Source organism: Anabas testudineus, chromosome 11, assembly GCF_900324465.2.
Source record: "Anabas testudineus chromosome 11, fAnaTes1.2, whole genome shotgun sequence".
NCBI classification, from domain to species: Eukaryota; Metazoa; Chordata; class Actinopteri; order Anabantiformes; family Anabantidae; genus Anabas; species Anabas testudineus.
In genome coordinates this window covers 14,785-31,344 of record NC_046620.1, presented here as the reverse complement: position 1 = coordinate 31,344, position 16,560 = coordinate 14,785, and the positions used below count along the sequence as shown (strand labels likewise).

Genomic DNA, 16,560 nt, shown 5'->3' with positions numbered 1-16,560 from the left:
TCAGTGGAATCAGTGCAGCAGGTTCAGACAGGCAGATGCAGTCTTCCTAGAGAAGATGATAAACTGACAGGGGAGCAGAGTTGTGAATTGGCTCATATGGCGATGAGGCAGAGACAGTGACACAGGTGAACCAGATGACCGTTAACAAGGTGCATGGGGGTTGAGGAGCGGGAACATGCAGGGGACGTGTGTTATCTGAAATGAGAAGGGGACCATAGATTAGAGGACAGACAGAAATGGCAGAAAACAGCATGTGCAGAAACGGTGACACACTAAAGCACCTTTGCTCTTAGCTTTTTAAGCAGTCCTTCAGCCTTCACTCACTTGCAAGATTATGCTACTTTATACCTGATGACACTCTCCATCCCTTTCTAGCTTTCCCTGAAACCTGATACCTGATGTGACCTGAACCTGGACCATTTGCCCTGGTTGTGTAGGTGTCTGGTTATCACCTGTCTTATGGATTTGAATACTGTTTGGATATCCCTATTGTACCTGCTTTCAGACCTTTCCAGTTTCCTTTTCAGTTTCCTTTTCTGACCCAGAACCCTCCTGTTGCTCCATTGCTCCACACGTTCTGTTCACCCACTCCTCTGTATTACACTCCCCTTTGGTACTACATTTCCCAGAATCCTCTGCTCACCAGTTGATAAATGCTGTTTTCCTTTTCCCATTTCCCCACATGAGTCTCTTAAAATGAACCTTTTAACCAATTGTACTATTGTAGTGTCCTCCTTATCAACTGGTTGAGGGACAAACCTAACAGGAGTAGGGAGACAGAATGTGGAGGGATGGTGCAGCTGTAAGGAGCAGAGGTGGTGAAGGTGGATGAGTTAAAGTTCTTGGGTACAGAGTACAGGCAGGGTGGAGTGGGTAAAAGTGATAGAAGGGTTCTGCGAGAGGGATAGGTTTATAAGACCGTAGTGAGACCATCTGTGTTGTCTGGACTGGAGACCGTGTCAGTGACAAAAAGACAGGAGGCAGAGCTGAAAATTATTTCCATTGGGACTGACGAGGATGGACAGGATTGGAAATTAGTTTATTAGAGTGAAAGAATGTAGAATGGTTCAGAGACAGAAGTGAGACAGGTGAGACTTCGCTTGTTCATGCAGAGGAGATGTACAGTGAGGAAAGAAGTATTTGAACACCCTGCAATTTTGCAAGTTCTACCACTTAGAAATCATGGAGGGGTCTGAAATTCACATTGTAGGTGCATTCCCACTCTGAGAGACAGAATAAAAAGGAAAATTTCAGGAAATCACATTGTATGATTTTTAATCATACAACGTTATAGCTGTCTCTCTGCAACGCAGAGTTTAAGCTCCCTCCAAAGATGTACTATTGGATTGAGGTCTGGAGACTGGCTAGGTCACTCCAAAACTTTGATATGCTTCTTACAGAGCCATTCCTTGGTTATCCTGGCTTTGTGGTTCGGGACATTGACATGTTGGAAGACCCAGCCACGACCTATCTTTTATCCTCTGACTGAGGGCAGGAGGTTGTTGCTCAGGATCTCACAATAAATGGCCCCATTCATCCTCTCCTTAATACAGTGCAGGCGCCCTGTCCCCTTCGCAGAAAAGCACCCCCAAAGCATGATGTTACCACCGCCATGCTTCACAGTAGGGATGGTGTTCTTGAGATGCAACTCACCCTCTTTTTCTTCCAAACACGACAACTGAAGTTTAGACCAAAAAGTTCTACTTTGGTCTCATCTGACCACATGAATTTCTCCCATGCCTCCTCTGGATCATTCAAATGGTCTCTGGCAAACTTCAGACGGGCCTGGACATGTGATGACTTGAGCAGGGCAACCTTCTGTGCAATGCATGATTTGAAACTATGACGGCGTAGTGTTCTACCGAAAGTGACCTTTGAAACTGTCATCCCAGCTGTCTTCATGTCATTGACCAGCTCCTCCCTTGTAGTTCTGGGCTGATTCCTCACCTTTCATCTCCCTTCATCATCAGTGATACCCCAGGGGGTGAGATCTTGCATAGCGCCCCAGTCCGAGGGAGACTGACGGTCGTCTTTAGTCTTTTCCATTTTCTAACAATTGCTCCAACAGTTGATCTATTTTCACCAAGCTGTTTGGCAATTGCCCTATAACCCTTTCCAGCCTTGTGGAGGTTCTCAATTTTGTCTCTGGTGTCTTTTGACAGCTCTTTAGTCTTGCCCATGGTAGTAGTTGGCTTCTGACTGACTGTGGGGTAAACAGGTGTCTTTAAAGAGCTCAGACAGCTGCTACTAATTTAGAGTAATGAGTGAAGTAGAGGTGGACTTTTTCAAGGCACAGTTACAGGTCTTTGAGAGCCAGAATTCTTGCTGTTTCTCAGGTGTTGAAATACTTATGTTTTTTTTTTTTTTATAATTTTCCTTTTTATTCTGTCTCTCAGAGTGGGAATGCACCTACAATGTGAATTTCAGACCCCTCCATGATTTCTAAGTGGGAGAACTTGCAAAATCGCAGGGTGTTCAAATGCTTCTATTACTCACTGTACAGAGAAAACTGGGAGAAGAAAGCTGAGGAGGGAGCTGCCAGAGGGGGGAGATTTGGTTCATGGACAATGGTGTAGACACGTGGAAGACATGTGAGAGATTGGTGGCTTAGGGAAAAAGAAGATGATTTACATCTGTGTTCTTTTATACGCATAAATGACAACGACTACTACTAATAATATTAATTATAAGAATAAGAATGCTAGTGATAAAGTTGACCATTTGAATTATTTCAGTTTAGATTCTGAAGTGTGTAGTGTACAGTGTAGTTACTGTTTATTTTTTAGATATCAGTTACATTTCTCACATTAAGTAATGGTTTTGTTCACTGAATAAATGTCTTCCTGTTAATTTTTACTGAAGCAGAGGATGATAATTCATATTTACATCAACAGATTCACAGCATCATCTGCTGCTCATTTACTGTCATTACACATATTTATAAATTTAAACCTCATCTATGCATCTTTAATTTAAGTTTGATCCATCTTCACAGGAAAATTTGTTGCTGTAATTTTATTTGTATATCACCAAATCACAACAGAAGACATCCCAAGGCACTTTACAGTGTTTTAGGTTTAAGACCTTAGAGAATATAACTGTATACATAATTATATAGAAAACCCAAAAACCCCACTGAGCAGCACCAGGAGACAGTTGAGAGGGAAAAACTTCCTTTAGAGGAAGAAATCCCCAGCAGAACCAGGCTCATGGTGGGCGGTCATCTGCCTCGACGGGTTGATGTGAATAGAAAGAGGAGAGAGAAAAGAACAGCAGGGAGAAAAAAACAACAACAAGGAGCAACAACACTGGACAGGTTGGTAGGACCAGTAACTGGACTCTGGAGATATACAGCTCCAAGGAGGAGGATACCCGCACAGGAGAACAGAGAAAGGGAGACAGAGTTAACTGGCTAGTTGTAACAAGCGTATGTTACAGCTATTACTTCAGTCACTGTGTAATAAAACTAAGTATTTAACGTTAAAATGAGTTAAAGGGCTACAGTGAATTTGTATAACAAGTCAGTATCGGCAACAGGAGGTGATGCGATGATTGTAGGAGCAGGAGGAGGAGGAGAAGGAGGAGGAGCAGGAGTGTCAGTCCACAGACTAAATTGAATGAATTAAATGAATAAAATTGTAGTTAAAGTTGAGCGACAGTGATAACTGTTATGTTTGCTTTGCTGAAGAACCCGGAGAAACGTTTAATACTTAAACATAAACACTTAAAAATTAGACATCTGGTTGATCACGGTAACTTGACTTCTGTTAAATAGGAGACAGGTTGTGTCTAAGGCCTATGAGGGGGTATTCCTTTCCATCACAGCTGATTCAGGTCCTGAAGTGTTACTCCTCCTGTGTAGCAGCGGTTTGGTTTCTCCAATCTACAGCTCAGAGCTTTCTTCACTGCACTGGACCACATACACTATATTTGAGTTGTGTTTTGGAGTCTGGCCTTTTAATTCAATTCAATTCAATTCAATTCAATTCAATTCAATTCAGTTTTATTTGTATAGCGCCAATTCACAACAGAAGTTATCTCAAGGCACTTTACAGTGTAAGGTTTAAGACCTTACAGAAAATATTTATACAAAAAAAAATATAGAGAAAACCCAACAATCCCATTTCAGCAAGTTTTAGGCAACAGTGGAGAGGAAAATCTCCCTTTAGAGGAAGAAACCTCCAGCAGAACCAGGCTCATAGTGGGCGCCAATCTGCCACGACCGGTTGTCGTGAGTAAGAGAGTAAAAGAACAGCAGGCAATAAGACAACAACAAGCAGCAAGAACATTGGGCAGGTCAACTGGATTCTGGAGATGTACAGCTCCAGGCCGAGGATATCTGCAGAAAAATACAGAGAGAGGGAGACAGAGAGGAGGAAACACAACTACAGGAGAGAGAAGACCCAAAGTTAATGACATGCAATGGTGGCATTTGCATTGATATAGGAGAAAGGAGAGAGGAGCTCAGTTTATCAGTAGAGGTCCCCCAGCAGACTAACCTATATCAGCATAACTAAGAGATGGTTCAGAGTCACCTGATCCATCTCTAACTATAAGCTTTATAAAAAAGGAAAGTTTGAAGTCTAGTCTTATATGTGGAGAGGGTGTCTGCCTCTGAACTGGGAGCTGGTTACACAGGAGAGGGGCTTGATAGCTGAAGGCTCTGCCTCCCATTCTACATTTGGAAACTCTAGGAACCACAAGTTAACCTGCAGTCTGAGAACGTAGAGTTCTGCTTGGAAGATATGGAACTATGAGTTCTTTGAGATAAGATGGAGCCTGATTATTAAGTGATTTATAAGTGAGGAGAAGAATTTTAAATTCAATTCTGGATTTTACAGGGAGCCAATGGAGAGAAGCTAACGTAGGAGAAATATGATCTCTCTTGCTAATTCCAGTCAGAACTCTGGCTGCAGCATTTTGGATTAACTGGAGGCTTTTTAAGGAGTTATTGGGACAAACTATTAATAATGAATTACAATAGTCCTGTCTGGAAGTAACAAATGCATGGACTAGTTTTTCAGCATCACTTTGGGACAGGATGAAAAAAGGCAGTTCTAGAGATTTTTTTTAATGTATGACGTGAAGGAGATATCCTGATTAGACTAAGTGTCTCTGAGATTTTTAGGCCCCTTTAGGGTGGACGAGTTTCTAAGTGTTTTGGTGGGTTTGAAATAGACAGGTATGCTATGTTTTCTGAAAATCCTTTTCAGCTTCGGCCTGGAGCTCCGGCCTAGAGCTAACTTAAAGCTTCTCTTTGGGGTGGCAGTAGCTCAGGTGGTAGAGCAGTCACCTACAGACCTTAGGGTGAGTGGTTCGATTCCTGGTTCCTCCTGCTTACTAGCTGAAGTGTCCTTGGACAAGACAGCAAAACCCTGTATTGGCGCCGACTCAGTCTGGCAGCTGTCCAAAATGAATTTCCCCAAGGGGATCAATAAAGTATACATTATTATTTTTATTATTATTAAAACCCAGTCTAGAAAGGATGACCAGGTTTTTGCGTTGGACCTGGGACTCTGACTGTTTCATCGCTATTTCCTGGAACAGGATGCCGTCCCATTTGGGGTCCACAGGTCTTGAGTGCTGTGTTCCTTCAACTGGGCTTCTGTGGGATGTTTTGAGCTCTATGGTCCTAATGACTCCTGGTTTATGTTGTAGTGGAGTGAAACCAAACCTGGAGCATAAATCTGTGTCTCTAACCAACTATCTTCAAACTGAAGAAGCTACTTGATGAATAGTGAAATGTTTCGATCTGACAAGAAGGTAGTCCAGTTGTCATAACTCAACTTTCAGATAACTTCACCTGGACGACTGAGAATCTTCACCAGTCACTTGAGCATGTTTAAAGCAAAAATGCACTTAAATAGTTTTTCCTACTATATGAGTTCAGTTTGATTTGAGATGGATGCTGGTTACATTTTATTATTACGCTTTATTAGTTTTATTAGTAGGCCCTATTTAGTTTTTTTATTATTATTTTATTTAGTTATATATTTATTTCCTGCTCAGCATAGCACAATTAGTGTTTAGCATAATGTTGTACAGTAGACTACAGCTGGAAAATAATTTTTGTCTGTCGGTGTTTCATATGTGTCACAGATCTATACATGTACGAATGTATGGAAGTATGCGTTTATATCTGTGCGTTTCTTCAGTTGGCACCGCCGCCATCTTGTCTCTACTGTGACGTATGCGAACTGTCTGCACATTATTAAAAATCTCTACTAGGTTGTGTGAGTGTGGCAACCATGAAATCATCGAGCATGTTTTTCTTCAATGTAGCAGATACACCAAGGAAATTACTTGTTAATTTGTCTGTAAAATCTTTTTTCGGCCACCAGCTGATGATCAAAGCAGTTTTACAGTGTTCCAGTGGAGGGCGGTAATACGCCGAGCTGCGTCTACACTCCCTGAAATCACCAGAAGAAGAAGCTGCTCAGAGCGCACGCGTCTTGTCTGCAAACACAGTGAGTTTATTGCTTTAAACAAAAAATAGGATTTTTAAAGATTTTCATCGGTAACGGGATGCCTTTCTCTGGTTTGCTGGGTGGGTTAAATCTGGCCCGTGTTTACAGTTGGTTGCGACGGATCCCAAAGTTATACTGGTGTTTTATTTAGGTATAGCTAACGACCATTAGCATGCTAACGGCTAACAGATGACGCTAACTAACGTTAGCAGTTGATTTTTGTAAAGATCACATACAGTTTCGTATGCTTTAAACAATTACTGCTGCCTGCAATTATTAGTAACAGATTTTAAACTAGTCAAGAATGAATCCTGTTTTTTTTTAAATGAAGTTGATGTTTAGGTGAACCAGCGTTTCTAAGTTAACAGTTAATAAACTCCGTATAAATAAAATTGACTGTTCAGCTGGATTTGATAGTGAATCAGTTGTTTGTTGTTTGGCAGCATGACTCTAATTTGAGACGTCCTCGGGATTAATCAGCAGGGTCCTCGTCATACAAACATGCACCGAATCACGGAATAGGGTGATAGTGATTTAGTTTTCCATTGTTTGCATATTGTATTTTTTGTGTTTGCCTTGTTTTATTAGCACTAGAATCAGTCAGGGTGGATAGTTCTGCACTCCAGCTCTTCTTTATTTGAATAAACCTCCTACCTGTTTATAAGTAGTTTTCTTCCACCTGTGTTCCTTGCGCACTTTCAAGGTCAGGAAGTGGTTGCTTACAGTCAGTTAGAGGCTTTGTGTCCTAATCAATGTCTCTCACTAATCTAACCCTCAGCACTAACTTTCCAAGGGTAGCACTGGTGCTCCTTGCTAAACATTGCACCAAAATCAAACAAAAATTGACATTGAAAAAAAACATTGAAATTTTTGTTATAGGGTTTGATCAATCATTGTTGTGTTTAAACAGCTGTGCTGTTGTTGTCTTGACAAACTTGCTTGGGAACAGGGACTTCAACCACCAACCCTTCGGTTCATAGACAACTGCTCTAAGTCAGCAAAAATGTGCTTTGATGATACTTCGAACATGCCATGCTTAGGTGGAAGGACGGGTCTTTAAAGCAATATTTGCACACTTTTTTAGGGTTACCCTAACCCTAGCTCTTTTCTTTTATTATTAAACTTTCATATGGAAGCTTTTTCTAATGAAACGTGCTGCTCAGCACACCAGCTGATGTCTCTTCAGTCATCACATGTATCATCGTATGTATTCTGTGTTTGATGTGCAATTATTACACACAGACAGATTTATTGTGACAAGTGACAGACACCGTGATCACAGGAAGACCTAGGATTTAAGCAGTTTTGTTTTTTTTTGTCAGCACAGCAGCAACTGGATTATCATAGTCAACTCCCCACCTGTTCCTTGCTGTCCAAATCCTGGAGATTTTGGTTAAAAAAGATTGCCGGCTGAAATAAGCAATATGAAATAAAGAAAGCATGTGAGAATAACTCTCAGACCAGTAAAGATGTATCTGAAGAAACCCACATTGGCAGCTGTGCGATTTATTTAGTTATTTTTTAATTATTGGTGTGTTTATTTCCACTGTATAGATGACTGACAAGATGATATTAAACACAGAGATACATATTTATATATGTATTCTTTAGTACATGTTCCTTCTTATCAGTACTTTTGTTAAAGTATTCCCAGTTTGAAATAACATACATTTTTTCAGTCTAGTCTTAGGTCAGTCACCTGCTGTATCTCTATGTCATTTTGTCTCACTGTTTAGTACGGAAAACAGAGCCTGAAGCTTTCTGTTGGACTATTTTTGTGTTGTCAGGTAAAAGATGGAGCTTCAGTGTGTGACAGAGGTGGGAGAGAGACCCAGAGAGGGAGATGGGCTGAGAGGGCACCAGCTAGAAGAAGGTGGTGGACAGAAAGTGGGAATAAAAAGGAAACACAATGAAGAGGAGAATGGGGAGGAATCCTCACCTACCAAGAAACAGGTACATAGTACCCATATATTCAAAATCCACTTTTTCGATTATTTTGGTACATTAATGTGACTCTGGTGCTTGTAGACGCATAAAGTATGTAAGATTTGCACACTTTTTCTTTTTTTTTAACAATTTCCAGTTTTGTAGAGACCAGTCCTTGAATGGTCCATTGAAAATTTGCTCTCAAGGACCCCATCCCAAAAACTTACAGTCCTCTAGCCCTAACCATAAGGCAAGTGGTCTGACAATCCTCTAACCCTAACCCTTTTAATGAACTCTGAACTCTGCAGTTGCCCAGTGTTGGTGCAGCTGTCATACCACACCGTAATGCCGTATTTCAACAGTCTTTCCACAGAGGCGCGCAAAAAGGTTATCAACTTTTTCCCCAGGTTGTTCCTCCTCAATACTGAATCCATAATGAATCCATGCATGCAGACTATTTGGAAACCCCCTAAGATTTTCTCCAGTGTCACTGTCGGTACAAAACTAAATGTAGGGCAGTATAGCCTCAGTGTGTATGGCCACAAACACATTCCAGTCAGTGCATGCAAAGGAGTCCTGTAGCTGAGAGCAGTCCTTCTCAACCTTTGTGAGTGGTGGTGTTCTTCTACAGAGTGGGGAGTATTCTGGGGCAGGTAACAGAAAGGTGGTCTAACACTGGTTGTATTGTTTACAGACCAGCCATTGTGTAAAATGTGTGGTTCTCTGACTTATGGAGATGTGATTGAAACAATGTCATGCTGAATGTGTCTCTCTGAACAGGTCATTTTGGTTAACAAAATATCTATCTAGCTGTAATTAGTTGTTATTAAGGACAGGGTAGAAAATGTGTGTGATTGTTCAGCATGAAGTTATTGATGACATGTTATAAATCTGTCAGGTGAGTGATCACGGTGTGAAAGTTGCAAGTCACTACAACCGCCTGCAGGAAGTTGGTCTGGCTGTTCGAAGTCAAAGCAGAATCTTCTTCATGAGGAACTTCAACAACTGGCTGAAGAGTGTCCTTATCGGTAACTAATCAGTAATAAGCATTATTTAGTACATCAGTCTTTACTGTTTGATGATATCTGCTGTTGATAGCTGCTAGTCAGTGCACCACAGCAGTTGTTTGGTTGTTCAGTAACACCAGTGGTTGTGAGTCCAGTTCACCCGAAAAAAAATGATTGAACAGTTGTTTAGAGAAGATAACCTCGGAAATTCTTGGTTATTTGATCAACAGGTGAGATCCTGGAGCAGGTGCGGGGAGCAGGGTCTCGGCAGATATCTGTGTTGGACCTTGGCTGTGGGAAAGGAGGAGATCTGCTGAAGTGGAGGAGAGGAGGGATCAGTCACCTGGTCTGTGCAGGTAACCAGTTCTTAGCCCTACCTGTGTGAACCTGAACATGGCAGCAGATGCTAGAGATTCCTCATGTTCTACATCAGTTGCTGAAAAAAAAGTTGAGGTACTTCTCTCCCATGTGCTTATCAGGCACCTCATTATCTTCCATCTGAACCCATGCTACTTCCTCCTCCTTCTTAGCTCCAGAACTTTCAGATGTTGCTGTTTTTCCTGTGGAAGATAAACTTGTGAAGAGTGTTGGAAATTTGAATTACTAACTGTATCAATTATTCTTGCTCATTACTTCTACTACTACTACTACTATCCATTGTTACCACTGGTCCTGTAGAACCTCTTTTAATTGAAACCACTAGGTCCACCTCAAGCCCTTATCAGACAGATTAGACCAGTTTGACAAGACTGATTTTAGCCCTCTATCGAGCTCCCTGTAAGACAAGCTAACCCTCAAATGTCAGTTTAACAAAGTAATCACTTTACTGTCGCCTTGTGCAAAAGATTTGGTGATATAAGATTTAAATAATCAATAATCAATGGTTTGTTTTCAGACATGGCAGCAGTGTCGGTGGAACAGTGTCAGATTCGTTACGAAGAGATGAAGAGGAAAAGTTTTGTTAATGAGAAAATCTTCACTGCTCAGTTCATTGCCGCAGACTGTGCCAAGGTAGAACCACAACATTTAGATCAGTTTATCTCTACACTAAGGCAAAGCAGAAACACCCACCTTAGAATATGGTTTTCCTGATTCACTTTGTCATGAACTGTTGATCTTCGTAAGGGTTAGGGTTGTCATACCTCTATTACTCAAACTTGCAATCCTTGTGTTGTCTGTGTGCAGGATGAGTTGTCAGAGAAGCTTGATGATCCTGAGCTTATGTTTGACATCTGCAGCTGTCAGTTTGTTTATCATTACTCATTTGAAACGGAACAAAAAGCCAACATGATGCTGAGAAATGCCTGTGAGCGTCTGAAACCTGGAGGTTTCTTTATCGGAACCACGCCAGATGCTTATGAACTTGTGTAAGAATAAGCATTTAAGTTTTTATGTTTGAGAAAGTAAAGTTTTAGACTTTTATATGTGAAAACTTAAAGCTGTGTTTTGCTGTGTCTGCACCTGCAGGAAGCGTCTGGAGGCGTCAGACTCTCTATCGTTTGGAAACAAGGTTTTTAAGGTTTCCTTTCAGTCCAAAGGTTCATACCCTCTGTTTGGGTGTCAGTATCACTTCAGCCTTGAGGACGTTGTTAATGTTCCAGAGTTCCTTGTCTACTTCCCTCTCTTTGAACAGTAAGAGATCATTTTTATTGTGAACAATTCAGATACTTGTTGTACCGAGTGATGAACACTGCCCAGAAAATTAAAGGAACGACTTACAAGTAAGGAATAAGGCAAGCAAAAAAATCTAAGTCGAGGAGAAAAAGATCAAAGCAAAGTGCTGTCAAAGAAGTGTTTGTTTCATGAAATGCAAGTATGATAGAGCAGAAAAGTTTGTTTTTTTTTAAGTGCAAAGAAAGATGTGGAAGAGTTCTGTTTTGAGCAATTTTTTAAATATTGAAAGTGAGTTGGTGTCTACTGTGTGGTGCTGGAGGGGGTTGTAGACCTGAATGATTAAGTTGAGGTAAGTTGAAGCTGTAGAGTAGACCACTCTGTAGGCAAGAGACAGAGCTTTGAACTTAATCCTTGCAGCCACAGGAAGCCAATGCAAAGATCTGAAGAGTGGTGTGACATGAGACCTTTTTGGCTGATTGAAAATGAGGCGTGCTGCTGCATTTTGGATCATCTGGAGGGGTTTGGTTGTGGATGCCGGTAACCCCAGCAGCAGTGTATTGCAGTAGTCGAGACAAGATATGATAAACGCCTGTACAATAAGTTTGTGGTGGTGATGGTTGTGTACTCCAACAAGTAGGGTCTGATTTTTCTGATGTTGTGGAGGGCAAATCTACATGACCTAAAGACTGAGGCGATGTGTTCCGTGAAGGTCAGTTGGTCATCGATGATGCCCTCCAGATTTCTGGCTGTCTTAGCAGGGATCACCGCAGATCCAATGTTGATACTGATGTTGTGTTGCAACTTTTTAAGAGTTGAGAGAGGGGCAACAATCAGACGACCACCAAAACAGAAATGGTTTTACAGGTGGAGGCCACTGACACACTTGCATGACAAGAGCATGGAGGAGAGCTCTAGGAGAGCTGGACGTGGCCAAAGAAGGTCCTTAACCCATCAGCAAGACCAGTATCTGCTCCTTTGTGCAAGGATAAGATAAGATAAACTTCATTTACCCCAAAGGGAAATTCAGGACGTCTTGTAGATACAAAGTAATAGTAGTAATCATCTGCTGTTGGCTAGCATGTTGTAGAGCCTAATGGCTGTGGCGATGAAGGATCTCCTGTATCTTTCAGTCCTACAATGCAATGAGGTGAGTCGTCCACTGCAGCTACTTCTTTTGTCCATGGGGATGTTTAAGTTTAGAATAGTACAGTATAGACATCTGTTTGAAGTGACCAGTCCAACTTATTATCCAGATGCACACTTGGATATTTGTAGGCTAGCACCACTTCAATGTCTGCACCACAAATGCTGACTGGATGAGGAGGGAGCTTCAAAAATCTACCTATTATATTACTACCATCTCCTTGGTTTTCGAGATGTTCAGTAAAAGGGCAGTTTCCTTTGTACCTGAGACCATCAACCTTTACAATTCCTCCCCCCTTTGTAAGGGGGAGGGGAACTCACAATTTCTTATATAGATAGATAGATATAGATATATATGTGTTGTCATTCTACTGTGGACTATAATTACCGACCTGTTATAGTCATTTAGTTAAGCTGGAACAATACAAGATATTTCCCATAGAGCTGGGACCCTCCCTAATTGTAGACTAAGGTAGAAGATCTTCTGGAGAGGCTCACATTATTGAGCAGCACCTTAAGCAGCTTAGGACATACACCACCTGGACCTGCTGCCTGCTCACGGCAGTCTTTTATCATGTTGTAACATTTCCCATGATGATGGATAGTAGGAATGTTTGTATCTCCATCTCATAGCCTTTAGTTTAGCACTAGCTCCACATCCACGGAGAGACCTCTTCAGCTCAGCTAGAAGGGTGTGACATACTCCAGGTACTGTGCTTTTTTACAGACGAGAGCAGGTTTACCCTGAACACATGTGACAGTCGTGAAACGGTGACGCTGCCTGTAACATTGTTCAGCATGATCAGTTTGCTGATGGGTCAGTGATGGTGTGGGGAGGCATATTCATGGAGGGACGCACAGACCTCTACAGGCAAGGCAACAGCACCCTGAGTGACATTAGGTATCAAGATGAAATCCTTGGATCCATTGTCAGACCCTATGCTGATGCTGTGGGTCCTGGGTTTGTCCTGTTGGCACTTCACCTAAATCCAATAGCACTTCTGGGACATTATGTTTTGGTCCATCCGACTCCGCCAGGTTGCGCATCAGAATGCCTCGGAGCTCAGTGATGCCCTGGTCCAGATCTGAGATATACCCCAGAGATATCCCAGGACACCATTGGTCGTCTTATTAGCTTGTATACAAGCACCAACATGGTCATGGGGACCATACAAAATACTCAGTATCATTTAAAGTTGCTGCAATGAAATTTCAGTAAAATGGTCTAACCTGCTGCATCATTTTTACTTTGATTTTGGGGTGTCTTTGAATTCAGCCCTCTCTAGGTCGATAATTTTTATTTCCATTAAAACGTGGCATTGTTTAGTTTCTAACATATTACCCATTCCATATTAATATAGATATCCAGCATGATTTGTTTTTCCAGACGTGTTTACAAAGTGTTCCTTTATTTTCATTTTTTGAGCAGTGTATAATTTTTTAAATTAATTTTAAATTAAGTTCACTAGAAAAGAACTGATGACCAGCGTCCTTTGTAAAGACGTACTGTTCTGAAAAAATGCTATAACTGTACTTCTGGACGTCTCTTTCAGCATGGCAAAGCGTTACAACATGCGTCTGGTGTTGAAGCAGAGATTCTCTGAGTTCTTTGAAGCAAAAGTGAAGAAGGATAATCATCGCAGTCTCATGATGAAGATGATGGCTCTGGAGGTAAAACTGAACTATTAATTATTTACTATCAATAATCACTTATACAGACTGAACCTGGTGGTAGACGAGAATTATTAGATGGAGATATAACCTGACAGACTGTGACATTTCCACAAATTTTTGTGATTTTCTATTTTTTTAATTAATGTTGCACAACGATGGTCTTTTAAACTATAGAAATGTCTTAGTGTGATCTTGTTTTTATGTTTTGTTCTGGGAAATTAAGTCTTTTCTCAGGTCTGTAGTTTGTTCTTCAGTCTTAAGTGTATTCTGGGTTCTTTAGTTCATCATTGCATCTGTAGTCTGTTCTTTGGTCTTTAGCTAGTTCTCTATTCTCTATTTTCAGTGATACTACTTGACTAAACTAATTGAAATTAATAAACCGTGTATTTAACATGTGTTAACTGTGTTTCAGCCTTTTCCCTGTGAGGATGGAGGACAACAGGCTACAGAGAGTCCAGAGGATTACTGCCATGCTCAAGAGTACTGCAGCAAATCTGGAGTCAAAACACCTGTGGTGGGTCTGCTGACAATTTACTGGTTCCTGCTTGTTCGCTCTGTTGTGGCTTTAACAGTGTGTGTTTGTGTGTGCAGGGAACTCTGAGCAGATCTGAGTGGGAGGCAGCCAGTAAGTTTCTCTATTAACTTCACTTAATTAATAATCAAAACTGAGGGATACAGTGGGAGGAGGGAGATATTTTCATAACTGCAGTGGTTTCATTTACAGTAGAATTTTTGTTTCAGCAAGACTTTGGATTAAGCTTTACAGAACAGAACAGAGTATTCTGAACATGTGATAAATGTGTAACAGTGTGTGAGTTTACGATACAGTTAATCTGACTGAAATGTTGATGTCTAATCTAAGTATAAATAAAAGACAGCAAAGGCCTTGGTTTTATTTTTGGTTAATCTGACTGCAGTGACAGAATCAGACTAAAACATCAACAGTGTTTGGAATTAGTTTTTTTTAAAATGACTTCAATGATCATCGTGTCACATTGTGTGCTGACAAACTCTTCTTTCATATCTTAGTGGATTATGTGACACATCTAAACTGTTACTGGGGAAAAAAAAGTGATTTACGTAGTTTAGTGATCTAAAGGGGGAAATTAAGGACCTATGTTTGGTTTTTATGTCCCATACAGAGGGGCTGGAACTCAATCCTGTCACTAACAAATGGTTTTCTCAATCCCCTGAGCTCCATTAAACTGAAGTATCTATTTTCATTATTCATTAATTATGTTATTGTATAGTTTTCCCATTGTAATTGTAAAATTAATAAGTTAAGCAGGTTTACCTTCAAAATCTGTCAGTCTGTAAATCTGAGAAGAGCTGAGAGAGAGCAGATAATCCAGAGATCTTATTTTGTGATAATTAAGCATGACTCATCACTAACACTGTCTTTTTCTGGTAATAATAAATAAGAATAAAGCCTGAGCTGGATTTTGTTCTGTCCAGGTATCTACCTGGTTTTTGTCTTTCAGAAAATGTCCTGATGCTGATATTCTGGAGTCACCTGCTGCCCTTCATATCTCCTGTTGTTCATGTGCTATTTGTACAGTATTTTCTTTTTTAAGTGTGTCAGTTGTATTGGGTTTATTGTACAAATGAATTAAACAAAATATAAGGTAATTTTTGTTCTGGAATTCTTTTTCAGTTCAAGATAGTGTTTCTTTAGTTAAACCTGGGTAGATCCACATTGAGTTCTGAGTACATGTGTTTTAAAAGTTATACTGGGCTTAGGACCTAGTCTTCTGGACCTGCACAATCCTTCCCTGACCATAGTCCATACTCCCACTGCTTAATGAGTCCATTAGCATATTGTATATTCACTTTGTAGATCTGTTGTTTTTTATTAGTCAGTGTTCCTTTTGGGCAATACCTAATTACTTCAGGCCTATTCTGGACCAGGATCTCCTTTATTTCATACATAAATCCAGAAATATCTAGAACAGCCTTCTTTCACCTGAGGAATATTACTAAAATTAGGAGCATCCTGTCCCAAAGTGATGTGGAAAAATTAGTCCATGCATTTGTTCCTTCCAGACTGGACTGTTGTAATTCATTATTAATAGTTTGTCCCAACTCCTTAAAAAGCCTCCAGTTAATCCAAAATGCTGCAGTCAGAGTTCTGACTGGAATTAGCAAGAGAGATCATATTTCTCCTACATTAGCTTCTCTCCATTGGCTCCCTGTAAAATCCAGAATAGAGTTTAAAACACTTCTCACATATAGAGCACTTAATAATCAAGCTCCATCTTATCTTAAAGACCTCATAGTTCCATATTTTCCCAGCAGAACTCTCTGTTCTTAGACTGCAGGTTTACTTGTGGTTCCTAGAGTTATCAGATGTAGAATGGGAGGCAGAGCTCCTCTATCAAGCTCCTCTCCTGTTTGCGGTTTGTTTTTTGTTTTTTTGTTGCCTGCTGTTCTTTTCTCTCTCCTCTTTCCACTCACCCCAACCGGTGGAGGCAGATAGCTGCCCACCCTGAGCCTGGTTCTGTTGGAGGTTTCTCACTGTCTCCGAGTGCTGCTCAGTGGGGTTGTTGGGTTTCCATGTAATTCTGTATACAGTTATATTTTGTAAGGTCTTAAACCTTAAACACTGTAAAGTGCCTTGAGATGACCTCTGTTGTGATTTGGTGCTATACAAATAAAATGTAATTGAATTGTTTGACAGACAGCAATTATTAAAGCATTATTAAAATGGATATATTAAAAACAATACAAAA

General features: G+C 40.6%; 1 protein-coding gene across 3 annotated transcripts; it reads left to right on the top strand.

Moving 5' to 3' along the window:
* Positions 1-6,323: 6,323 nt before the first annotated feature.
* Positions 6,324-15,460, top strand: rnmt (RNA (guanine-7-) methyltransferase). Of its 3 annotated transcripts, XM_026349815.1 has the most exons (12): positions 6,438-6,467; positions 7,604-7,670; positions 8,255-8,420; positions 9,292-9,421; positions 9,631-9,756; positions 10,296-10,411; positions 10,586-10,767; positions 10,868-11,032; positions 13,711-13,828; positions 14,244-14,345; positions 14,423-14,456; positions 15,287-15,460. In XM_026349815.1, the coding sequence occupies exons 3-12, from the start codon at positions 8,262-8,264 to the stop codon at positions 15,322-15,324; spliced, it is 1,170 nt and encodes a 389-aa protein (XP_026205600.1). In that variant the 5' UTR covers positions 6,438-6,467; positions 7,604-7,670; positions 8,255-8,261; the 3' UTR covers positions 15,325-15,460. The 3 variants fall into 3 exon arrangements, with proteins under 3 accessions (XP_026205599.1, XP_026205600.1, XP_026205601.1); XM_026349814.1 differs by lacking the exon at positions 7,604-7,670 and having other exon boundaries at positions 6,324-6,467; XM_026349816.1 differs by lacking the exons at positions 6,438-6,467; positions 7,604-7,670 and adding an exon at positions 6,529-6,547.
* The last annotated feature ends 1,100 nt before the right edge of the window (positions 15,461-16,560 follow it).

Bases quoted from the DNA above. Each gene is read 5' to 3' on its own strand.
- rnmt (XM_026349814.1), top strand. From the start codon at position 8,262: ATGGAGCTTCAGTGTGTGACAGAGGTGGGAGAGAGACCCAGAGAGGGA. The intron at 10,768-10,867 runs GTAAGAATAAGC...CTGCACCTGCAG, and splicing joins CCAGATGCTTATGAACTTGT to GAAGCGTCTGGAGGCGTCAG. The intron at 11,033-13,710 runs GTAAGAGATCAT...CGTCTCTTTCAG, and splicing joins TACTTCCCTCTCTTTGAACA to CATGGCAAAGCGTTACAACA.